General features: G+C 45.8%; 1 protein-coding gene across 6 annotated transcripts in view; it reads left to right on the forward strand.

Annotated features, from left to right (window-relative positions):
- LOC141126759 (transient receptor potential cation channel subfamily M member 2-like) overlaps positions 1-12,667 on the forward strand; it is a 231,681-nt gene that overhangs the window by 42,528 nt on the left and 176,486 nt on the right. For all 6 annotated transcript variants that reach the window (XM_073612738.1, XM_073612736.1, XM_073612741.1 and 3 more), the window contains 3 exons: positions 2,929-3,011; positions 7,443-7,608; positions 7,746-7,926. In XM_073612738.1, the coding sequence (XP_073468839.1) occupies positions 2,929-3,011; positions 7,443-7,608; positions 7,746-7,926 (430 nt within the window). The remainder of the gene's footprint in view (positions 1-2,928; positions 3,012-7,442; positions 7,609-7,745; positions 7,927-12,667) is intronic.

A 12,667-nucleotide genomic window follows, 5' to 3' on the forward strand; every position in this document is an offset into this window, starting at 1 on the left:
AACCGCACCACTAGCGGCCGAATACAGCTGCAAGAACGACGGTACAGCAGCGGTAAAAATAGGGCTGTTGTACCGCCGACGCCCCCACCGCCCCAGTGTGAAAGGGGCCTAACACTCTTGTAGAAACACTTATGAAGATTTGGAGCACCGACAGTGTCATACTGCCACCTTTATGAGTTTACACTCTATATATGGACTATAGACTTATTATGCTATACCGACATGTCATGTATTTTACATCCCATCAGATGGATTTGATAGACATGTAGTATTGTTAATTTCATGTTACTCATATCTATATCAGCCCATCTGTATGATATTTCAATACGCCTTACTTCTATTGGGTTGCTTCCACTCTTTGATTTATTTATATAATTATTTATTTTCTTGATTTTCACCTTTGAGGTCACATTCAGCATGACCTACTCACCTTTATGACTAAAGGTCACATATAGTACCACCTATTCACTTTGATGGTCACCAATACAGTGTTGCACCTTCAGATTTATGTACCACAACACCTTTGTGGTCATACACCTCATATCAATTTTTATATTAATTACACTTTTTTTATGTGTCACTATCATCTACTGTGACTCTGCATTTATCAATGTAGATTTTCAGCACATCCTATGAGCGCCACACATTGTTGTTTCAATCTTAGAAGAAAACCTGTAATGCCGTGTACACACGAGCGGTCTTCTCGTTGGACTGAACACCGAAAGACTTTTCAACGGAGTTCCGACAAAGTTCCGATGAAACGGACTTGCCTACACCAAAATTATTTCGAATGTGATGACGTACGACCAGACTAGAATAAGGAAGTTCATAGCCAGTAGCCAATAGCTGCCCTAGCGTTGTTTTTGGTCCATCGGACTAGCATTCAGACGAATAGGACTATTGAAACATGTTCTATTTCTAAAGTCTGTCAGATTTTTTGACAGAAAAGGTCCGATGAAGCCCACACATGATCGGAATGTCCGACGGATTTGTTCCGTTGGGCCTTTTATGCTGAAAAGTCCGGTCATGTGTACACGGCATTAGAGTCTGCAAAAGACTTGAGACTGGGGTGGAGGGTCACCTTCCAGCAAGACAGCGACCCTAAACATACAGCCAGAGCTACAATGGAAGGGTTTAAATCAAAGCATATTCATGTGTTAGAATGGACCAGTCGAAATCCAGACCTAAATCCAATTAAGAATTTGTGGCAAGACTGGGCAAAAACTTCCCTATCTAGATGTGCAAAGCTGGTAGAGACATCCCCAAAAAGAATTGAAGCTGCAATTGCAGCGAAAGGTGGTTCTATAAAGTATTGACTATATACAAATGCACGCCACACTATAAACATATTTATTTGTAAAAAAAAATTGAAAACCATTTATAATTTTCCTTCCGCTTCACAATTATGTGCCACTTTGTGTTGGTCTATCACATAAAATCCCAATAAAATACATTTACGTTTTTGGGTGGAAAATTTTAGGGGGTATGAATACTTCCAAGGCACTATACCAGGGATATGCAATTAGTGGACCTCCAGCTGTTGCAGAACTACAAGTCCCATGAGGGATAGTAAGACTCTGGCAGCCACAAGCATGACACCCAGAGGCAGAGCCATGATGGGACTTGTAGTTTTGCAACAGCTGGAGGTCTGCTAATTGCAGATCCCTGCACTATACAGTATACAGCCTCAGACAATCCCTTGTTGGCAAAGTAACCAGCAGGGGGCTGAGAGGTGTACAGTATATAAGGTCTACAGCACATGCAATTGAAATGTCCTTTGCCTGCTGGAGAGTGACCCGGCCTGTACGTGCTGTTAAACCTTCCAAGGCCTTTGAGAATCAGGGTGGTTCTGGCTCAGGAGAGAGCTGAAGGATCATTCACAAGTCACAGGAACAGCTGAGGCAACGTCCAAGGAAGATCTGGTCGGGAGGCTCATGGTGTAGTGTCAGCTGATACTGGAAGGAGGCATCCAAGTAGACAGTGACACAATGAGTAAGCCTGAGATAAATTTTGGGACAGAGACTGTTGCCATTGTGCTCCCTTTTTGTTGGAGGGACTGTTTCAGACCTGCTGGCCAGGGTTGTTTCCACTATGGGATTCCCTCTGTGCTGAATTGTTTGCATTTTTCTACATAGAAGACTATTCTATTTAACTATAAAAGTTAACTGTTTGCTAGATAGTGTCCTTGATCGGGTTTGATTGCTCTGTGTATACCAAGGCCCACCCTAATCCCTATTTCAGTTCTTCAAATAATAAAAAAAACATAAAAAGACACTATCTGCTTGCCCATCGTGTGAAAGACTGAGTGAAACTTTGTGCACCTGGCTAAAAATACCTGGTAAATGTCCGCTCTGCACTAAATTGGGATCAGAACCTGGGTTAAAGGAGAAGTCCAGGCCTAAGCTTGTTTGGTTCAGCTTCTCCTATGGATCACAGGAGTGCAATTTGTTTTGCACTCCTGTGATCCATTTTCAGCTCTCTGCTGACGTCACAGAAATCAGTCCAAGCACCGCATCTTCCTGACAATGGAAGTCTGGATCCGCCAGGCGCCTGGACTGATGCCCATCTCATCGTCTCAACGAGCTGCTGAGACAGCCGCTCCCCACCCCCTCCACAGCTCAGCGCTCTAATGAGCAAGGAGGAGCAGAGCGGAGAGCTGCTGATTGACAGTCAGCAGCTCTATGCTTGAGGAGCTGTGAGAACCGAGCCATCGGCGGTGTTTGATCGCTCGGTTCCCAGAGGCACCAGGGTACCGATGCTGCATCCGAGGTAAGTAGAAACCTGCAAAAAAATTATTCCTTTACTTCTCTTTTAAACAGCGGGACCAAGTAAAAGGTCTGAGCTACATTTCTGTGAAGCCTTTTTTTTCCTTTTCTGATAACCAGAATGTTTTTTGTCGCTTTCAAATTTACAATCATTCATTTACAGGTTGATGACCTTAATTCCTGGGTTTCAACACATATTAAGAAAAAAGAGTGTGTTGTTTTCATCCCACAAGTGAATAGCGAAAAGTAAGTACATCATCGGCAACAAAGTTCTTTAGTTTTTTTTTTGGAATATTTTGGCTGAAAGTGATCAAAGATATTGATCAATGTGTTTAGTTGCAAAAAACAGGAGACCTATTCTTAAAAGCTCTATTACTACATATCACTTGATCTACTATGCTATGTCACGGATGTTCTGTCCCTTTAACCAGTTCTATAGCCAAAATCCTGCTACAGCATGGTCGTCCAGTTCTGGGAGGACATCCATAGACATCCTCCCAGAACCCCGCCCCCTGAGCACCTCCTGCTGCACATATCTGACGCGCTCTGTGATCGATATGTCTTTCGGACACAGCTGATCACAGATCGGGGTAAAGAGCCAATCATAGTGGCCCTTTACAATGTGATCAGTTGTTTCCAATCACAGCTGATCACGTGTAAATAGACTTGTTCTCTTATCGGCATGCCTCTCCTCTCACACTCATACCTCCCAACTTTTTAAGATGGGAGCGAGGGACACCAATTAGCAAATGTATGTAGGCATAGGACACACCCCCTGTCACGCCCCCTTAAAGGAGAATTATACAAAAAACATTATTAGTTAAACCCACAAGTGTTTTATTTTTACCACTACTATTCCTTGATATTGGTTTTTGAAGTTTGAAAAATGCAGCAATTTAGTAATTGGATGAAAGGTTTAGCACCGGGAAACATTTTTTGAAAGATATATAGTGCATTTTATATACAATTATATGGATCAGACCAAAATGAGGGACAAATGAGGAGGAATGAGGGACAGAGGGACTTTGTTCCAAATCAGGGACAGTCCCTCAACATCAGGGACAGTTGGGAGGTATGCACGCTGTGTCTGTGTGAGGAATGGAGAGGCGTTAACTGGCAAGCCCGTCATCACATCATTTACACCAGGGATATGCAATTAGCGGACCTCCTAGCTGTTGCAGAACTACAAGTCCCATGAGGCATAGCAACACTCTGACAGCCAAAAGCATGACACCCAGAGGCAGAGCATGCTGGGACTTGTAGTTTTGCAACAGCTGGAGGTCCGCTAATTGCATATCCCTGATTTACACTGATAATCAGTGTAGCCCCATCAGTACAAAAGCTGTGCACTGGTAAACGTGGGTGTCCGGGAATGTACCAAAAGTAAATGGATGGGAGGATAAACAAATCTTGCTTCAAAGAAATCCATAAAATACTTTATTTGTGAAGCAATGAGATATGAATGCAGTCTTTGTAAAAGGGTGCCATCCTTTTTTTACTTGTGGTAAAAACGAGGGTCTGTAAACACATGCCAGCCGGGAAAGTCCAAAGTAAACACACCGGGTAGTGGCCACTGGAGTCCTGCGGAGATGTCTGGCTCTAATCAATGTGTAAACAAGCAAGGACCCACCAAGAAGATGGCCACTCTGTGTAATCCACAGGACCTGGAAGTGATGTCATCGGCAGCTCTGCGGACCAGGGGTGGTGATGTCACCACCAACCTGGAGTGGGTTGTGGGAGTTGACCCAGGGTCACTCTCCCACCAATGGGATGACACGTTTTAAAGCTCCTCACTTCCTTATCAAATCTGAATAGATGAGGGAGCAAGGGAATTAAATAAGCACTACAGATCACATGGGGAGAAGGAGGGACTGGCTTATTGGTTCACAGACCCATCAATCCTCACACCAACCACTGAGCCGCTCTACTAAAGCCTAGTACACACAGGCCAAATGTTGGTCAATATTGGCCAGTTCAATAAAAAAAACAGCCAACATTCAGCCCGTGTGTATGTCAGCTGGTCTGACAGAAGCCGGCCTATTGGCTAGCTTCTTTCGGACGCACAGGTTGGAAAAGTACCACCTATCCGTGCCTCCTCATTAATGTCTGTCAGTGCTGCCTCAACAGTGCCCATCAGTGCAGCTGATCAGTGTCCATTATTACAGCCTATCAGTGCAGTCCATCAGTGTAGCTTCATCAGCGCACATCAGTGAAGAAGAAAAAAAATGTATAAAAATTGTATAACAGAAACTAAGAAATTTTTTTTTTATTAAAAAGTTTGGTCTTTTTCCGTCTGTTTAAAAATAAAAAACCCAACAGTTTTGTCTAAAAAAAAAAAAAAAAATACAATTTTCACATGGGTACAGTGTTACATGACCGCACAATTGTCATTCAAAGTGTGGCAGTGCTCAAAGCTGAAAATTGTCCTGGGCAGGAAGGAGATGAAAGTTCCTAGTGCTCAAGGGGTTAAGGCTCAGTTCAGGTCTTTGCAGCTGGGTTTTGCACGTAGGAAAGCCCATTCATTTTAATGGACTGCCCTACACACAGAAATGCAGTGAAAAAAGTTACTGACCCCTTTTTTAAACTGTGCCTCACCGGTTCTGCGACACCATTGGGTTTGGCATGTGTGGGGTACCATTAAGAATTAATGCAACCCCCAAACATCTGCTAAATTACAGCCTGTTTTCCTTGCGGGTCAGAAATGTAAGTGATTTTGCATTTTCCCCAAGCATTGGTGCCAGTGGACACCATAATAACCCCCAACACAGATATCAGAGGACGCATTAATACCCCCCCATTGATGTCAGTGGACACATTAATGACCCCCAACACTGGTATCAGAGGACGCATTAATAACCCCCAACTCAGGCATCAGAAGACACATAAATAACCCCCAACACAGGTATCAGAGGACGCAGTAATAACCCCCAGCAGTAATATCAGTAAATGAATTAATAACCTCCAACACTGGTATCAGAGGACACATTAATAACCCCCAGCATTGATGTCAGCGGACACCTTAATAATCTCTAGCACAGGTGTCAGTATTATTAACCCCTTCCTCCAAATTGGTGGTCAGTGGCGTTGCTATAGGGGTGCGGGCCGCACCCGAATGACACCCACCAGAGGGGTGACATCAAGGCCAGGACAAGGGGGTCATGAAGTGATGACAGTGCGGGCAGTGCCGGCTAAACTCTGCCCGATGGCGGTTGAACATGCACATCGATAAACAGATCTGCCAAAGTCAGACCCTGCAAAGTGCCCTTGCAGAGCTGCAGCGGGGTGCCGAGTGCTGGAATGTTCCCTGTGCTCCTACACTCAGCACTAGTAGACATCGGTTACACTTCTCTATCAGGCGGAGTGAACTCTGTCCAACGGATCATTTATAGTCTAGAAACTGCCACCAATGCTGGCGGTTATTATTGCAGAAACTATCACCAATGCTGGGGATCATTGCAGAAACTGCCACCAATGCTGGGGATCATTGCAGAAACTGGCACCAATGCTGGGGATCATTGCAGAAACTGCCACCAATGCTGGGGATCATTGCAGAAACTGCCACCAATGCTGGGGATCATTGCAGAAACTGCCAACAATGCTGGGGATCATTGCAGAAACTGCCACCAATGCTGGGGATCATTGCAGAAACTGGCACCAATGCTTGGGGGTTTTATTGCAGAAACTGACACCAATGCAGGCAGTTATTATTGCGAAAACCGACACATATGCTGGTGGTTATTATTGCAGAAACTGGCACCAATGCTAGGGATTATTATTGCAGAAACTGACAGTAATTCTGGGGATTATTATTGCAGAATCTGGCACTGATCCTGGGGGCTGTTATTTCCTGGGAGAGTTCTATTGTTTTCATATCATGTTGTTATTTAAATTTGCTAGTTGCTTTATAGTTGTTAATTTCACTACTATTGCCATTATATGCAGTGTTATATGGGGAAAAAAAATATTGTGGGGGGGGGGGGACACCATGTTTTACTGCACCAGGTGACACCAACCCTAGTGACGCCACTGGCTCCAGTCCCATTCCCCTAGTGCTCTGGTGCTGGACAGGGGGCAGCAGTAATTAAACAAGTACAGTTAGGTGAGCTTACCTCAGCACACACTCTTGATAAGCTCACATCTCCCTCTTCCAGGAGTTCAGGCAGGCAGGTGGCTGGACGTGTGGGAGGATTAGGCAGGCGGGTGGGCGGTCCAGGCAGGTAGGCAGGCTGGATCTCAGAAGTTGGCCACATCTCCATCCTACCCACACAACAAACATCTGAAACTGCCAGAGGAAGTAGGTGGAGGAGATCCAGTCCTAAAGCTGGAGGGAGAAGGGAGCAAAATCCTCCCTCCAGCAGCCATTACAGCCTGCACTGTGTGCTGTTTGGAATGATAGGAGTGATAGCAATCTCACTGCTGCTATTCAGGCAGTTGGAGAGCTGAGCGCTCATCTGCTCTCAGCACCCCCTTTCCACTCGCCCTCAGCTTATTTCCACTCTCCTAATGTGAGCAGTCGAGTGGAAATTTTGAGGGCTGTCTATAGGATCCTATACATTTATTATTTGTTGTGTGGTGGAATAGGTCTTCAGTGCTGGGTTCAATGTGTCTATTGTCTATTCAAATATAGCAATCACATTATGCAGAAAATATTTTATGAATGCTCTATTGCTCACTTAGGGAGACCTGTAGATGTGGTTACACCAGGGGAACCCATTTCGATGACACCTCACATCCTAATAGGCCACCTGAAACCAGTTGGAACCCTCAGAAACACGTCAAAGAATTCCCTAGTGATGCACATGGGGACATGACATTTACAGGAACCACCAGGACCCGGGCCAAGGTAAGCTTGTTGGATGGTAAAGCACATGACTGTATTCAGTAGAAGACTAGACTGCTGTTGGACACATTTTATCATGTTAATGGTTAGGTTTAAACATCTTGTTGTTGTATAAGTGACTTTAGACTGTTTGTCAACAGTATGTGCGAGCATCCTGCGACACTCATCCCAGCAAATTGTTTGAGTTGATGACAGAGAAGTGGGAGCTTTGTGTACCAAGTCTCCTTATATCTGTGACAGGAGGAGCCAAAAACTTCAACATCAGTCCAAGGCTGAAAACTCAGTTTGGTCGAGGCCTTGTGAAGGCTGCACAAAATACAGGTAAGGGGGCCTTCTACAATGACCATCCTTCTGTTTAACTGTCACTGCTATCCACACTTGTAATGCTTGGCAGAAACACTTTAATGATCATGATTTGCAGTGGCTATTGAGGATAGAGAATATATTAAGGCAATGTTTAACTTTGCTGGATAAAATGGCCACAAGCAAAGCTAATGCCGCGTACACACGGTCGGACTTTTCGTCTACAAAAGTCCGACAGCCTGTCCGACAGACTTTTGGCGGACTTGCGGCAGACTTTCTAACGAACGGACTTGCCTACACACGATCACACAAAAGTCAGATGGATTCGTACGTGATGACGTACACCGGACTAAAATAAGGAAGTTGATAGCCAGTAGCCAATAGGTGCCCTAGCGTGGGTTTTTGTCCGTCGGACTAGCACACAGACGAGTGGATTTCTGGGTCCGGCGTAGTTACGACGTAAAGATTTGAAGCATGTTTCAAATCTAAAGTCCGTCAGATTTGAGGCTGGAAAAGTCAGCTGAAAGTCCGGGGAAGCCCACACACGATCGGATTGTCAGCCAGCTTTAGTCCATCGGCGTCCGTCGGACTTTTGTAGACGAAAAGTCCGACCGTGTGTATGCGGCATAAGACTTGAGGCTTAAAGTAGACCTCTCAGTAACTTTTCAAGGCTATTCGAATAAATTCCTGACGTTTCACAATATACAATATATGTAATATACAATATGCAATAGTGTTCTCTTATCAGAAACACTCTATTTGTTATTAAAATACCCATCTTACCAACATACTTCTCTTTTTCAGACAGAGATAGGAAACAGAGGTAACATGTCTATGCAAGGTTCATTTTCATTCAGAAACCTTGCATAGACATGTTACCTCTCCAATAGGGATGAGCTTCGAGTTCGAGTCGAACTCATGTTCGACTCGAACATTGGCTGTTCGCAAGTTCGCCGAACAGCGAACAATTTGGGGTGTTCGCGGCAAATTCGAATGCCGCGGAACACCCTTTAAAAGTCTATGGGAGAAATCAAAAGTGCTAATTTTAAAGGCTAATATGCAAGTTATTGTCATAAAAAGTGTTTGGGGACCTGGGTCCTGCCCCAGGGGACATGGATCAATGCAAAAAAAAGTTTTAAAAACGGCCGTTTTTTCAGGAGCAGTGATTTTAATAATGCTTAAAGTCAAACAATAAAAGTGTAATATCCCTTTAAATTTCGTACCTGGGGGGTGTCTATAGTATGCCTGTTAAGGGGCGCATGTTTCCCGTGTTTAGAACAGTCTGACAGCAAAATTACATTTTGAAGGAAAAAACTCATTTAAAACTACCCGCGGCTATTGCATTGCCGACAATACACATAGAAGTTCATTGATAAAAACGGCATGGGAATTCCCCAAAGGGGAACCCCGAACCAAAATTAAAAAAAAAAAATGACGTGGGAGTCCCCCTAAATTCCATACCAGGCCCTTCAGGTCTGATATGGATATTAAGGGGAACCCCGACCAAAATTTAAAAAAAAATGACGTGGGGTTCCCCCTAAATTCCATACCAGACCCTTCAGGTCTGGTATGGATTTTAAGGGGAACCCCGCGCCAAAAAAAAAAATCCATACCAGACCCTTATCCGAGCACGCAACCTGGCAGGCCGCAGGAAAAGAGGGGGGGACGAGAGTGCGGCCCCCCCTCCCTTCTGAACCGTACCAGGCCACATGCCCTCAACATTGGGAGGGTGCTTTGGGGTAGCCCCCCAAAACACCTTGTCCCCATGTTGATGAGGACAAGGGCCTCATCCCCACAACCCTGGCCGGTGGTTGTGGGGGTCTGCGGGCGGGGGGCTTATCGGAATCTGGAAGCCCCCTTTAACAAGGTGACCCCCAGATCCCGGCCCCCCCCCTGTGTGAAATGGTAAGGGGGTACATAAGTACCCCTACCATTTCACGAAAAAAGTGTCAAAAATGTTAAAAATGACAAGAGACAGTTTTTGACAATTCCTTTATTTAAATGCTTCTTCTTTCTTCTATCTTCCTTCATCTTCTGGTTCTTCTGGTTCTTCTGGCTCTTCTGGTTCTTCCTCCGGCGTTCTCGTCCAGCATCTCCTCCGCGGCGTCTTCTATCTTTTTCTCCTCGGGCCGCTCCGCACCCATGGCATGGGGGGAGGCTCCCGCTCTTCTCTTCTTCTTTTCTTCTCTTCTTCGCTTCTTCATTTTCTTCTCCGGGCCGCTCCGCAATCCATGCTGGCATGGAGGGAGGCTCCCGCTGTGTGACAGCGCTCCTCGTCTGACAGTTCTTAAATAACAGGGGGCGGGGCCACCCGGTGACCCCGCCCCCCTCTGACGCACGGGACATGACGGGACTTCCCTGTGGCATTCCCCGTGACGTCACAGGGAAGTCCCGTCAAGTCACCATGCGTCAGAGTGGGGCGGGGTCACCGGGTGCCCCCCCCCCCCCCCCCGTTATTTAAGAACTGTCAGACGAGGAGCGCCGTCACACAGCGGGAGGCTCCCTCCATGCCAGCATGGATTGCGGAGCGGCCCGGAGAAGAAAATGAAGAAGAGAAGAAGAGAAGAAAAGAAGAAGAGAAGAGCGGGAGCCTCCCCCCCATGCCATGGGTGCGGAGCGGCCCGAGGAGAAGAAGATAGAAGACGCCGCGGAGGAGATGCTGGACGAGAACGCCGGAGGAAGAACCAGAAGAGCCAGAAGAACCAGAAGATGAAGGCAGATAGAAGAAAGAAGAAGCATTTAAATAAAGGAATTGTCAAAAACTGTCTCTTGTCATTTTTAACATTTTTGACACTTTTTTCGTGAAATGGTAGGGGTACCCCCTTACCATTTCACACAGGGGGGGGCCGGGATCTGGGGGTCACCTTGTTAAAGGGGGCTTCCAGATTCCGATAAGCCCCCCGCCCGCAGACCCCCACAACACCGGCCAGGGTTGTGGGGATGAGGCCCTTGTCCTCATCAACATGGGGACAAGGTGTTTTGGGGGGCTACCCCAAAGCACCCTCCCAATGTTGAGGGCATGTGGCCTGGTACGGTTCAGGAGGGAGGGGGGGCCGCACTCTCGTCCCCCCCTCTTTTCCTGCGGCCTGCCAGGTTGCGTGCTCGGATAAGGGTCTGGTATGGATTCTTGGGGGGACCCCACGCCGTTTTTTTTTTTTTTTTTTTTGGCGCGGGGTTCCCCTTAATATCCATACCAGACCTGAAGGGCCTGGTATGGAATTTAGGAGGACTCCCACATCATTTTTTTTTTTTTTAATTTTGGTTCGGGGTTCCCCTTTGGGGAATTCCCATGCCGTTTTTATCAATGAACTTCTATGTGTATTGTCGGCAATGCAATAGCCGCGGGTAGTTTTAAATGAGTTTTTTCCTTCAAAATGTCATTTTGCTGTCAGACTGTTCTAAACACAGGAAACATGCGCCCCTTTACAGGCATACTATAGACACCCCCCAGGTATGAAATTTAAAGGGATATTACACTTTTATTGTTTGACTTTAAGCATTATTAAAATCACTGCTCCTGAAAAAACGGCCGTTTTTAAAACTTGTTTTTGCATTGATCCATGTCCCCTGGGGCAGGACCCGGGTCCCCAAACACTTTTTATGACAATAACTTGCATATTAGCCTTTAAAATTAGCACTTTTGTTTATTCATGTTCGTGTCCCATAGACTTTAACGGTGTTCGCGTGTTCGAACGAACTTTTTTCCTGTTCGCATGTTCTGGTGCGAACCGAACAGGGGGGTGTTCGGCTCATCCCTACTCTCCAAGAAAATCCCCCAAAATATGTCCATTATGTTCAAGTTCAATGTGGAAAATTTACTGAAACTGGAGCACTCAAAATCTGGTGCAGCTGTGCATGGTAGCCAATCAGCTTCTAACTTTTGCTTGTTCAACTAAGCTTTGACAATGAGCCCACGTTCAAGACTGCACCGTCTGAATCAGTGTGACACTGACTTTGCGGCACCGCACTAATTCCCAAAAGCACTACCTTTGGCGACTTGGGGGGGGGGGGGGCAATTTGAATATACATCTGTGCATGAACCCGCACAGATGTCTGTCAAATCGCCCCCTGAAGTCGGACTGAAATGCCAGATTGAAATCATGCAGGTTCAGCTGAACTCGCACTATTTAAAACTGGCCCTCGGTGTGAAAGTGAGTTTAAATCTGGAAGTTGTTTTATTTCTTTGCAGAGCTTCATCAAATTTTGCACTCTCCAGTTTTATTAAATCCCCCATCCCTTATGACCAAATGTTTGTTGGCATCTGACCATTACTCATATATGGGCTTCTCAGACAACCAGTTCCCAAACCATGAGCAGTAACATAGAATCGCCCCCCACCTCCCTTTGTGCTGTTCTGACAGCCACCACCCTTCTAGGTAGGCTTTCCACAAGATTTTGGAGTGTGTCTATGATAATCTCTGCCCATTCAGTTAAAAGAGCATTTTGTGAGATTGAATGAGAGGTAGCATTACTGCGGTTGAATGAGATGACCTGTCTTATAATCAGCATTCCAGTTGATTCTAAAAGATGTTCAGTAGGCTTAAGGTCAGGGCTCTGCGCAGACCATTTGAGTTTCTCCACATCAAACCCATCAAACCATGTATTTATGGAGCTGGCTATGAACATAGAAGTATAGTCATGCTAGCACAGAAAAGGGTCTTCAACAGTGCTCCATGTTTTGGGGGGGTGGCAAACAAACCCTACAACCCCCCCCCCCCGTACACCCGCTCGACTGCTCACTAGCCCCGCGCTTACCCCA

This window comes from Aquarana catesbeiana, linkage group LG02 (genome assembly GCF_042186555.1).
Source record: "Aquarana catesbeiana isolate 2022-GZ linkage group LG02, ASM4218655v1, whole genome shotgun sequence".
Classification (NCBI taxonomy): domain Eukaryota; kingdom Metazoa; phylum Chordata; class Amphibia; order Anura; family Ranidae; genus Aquarana; species Aquarana catesbeiana.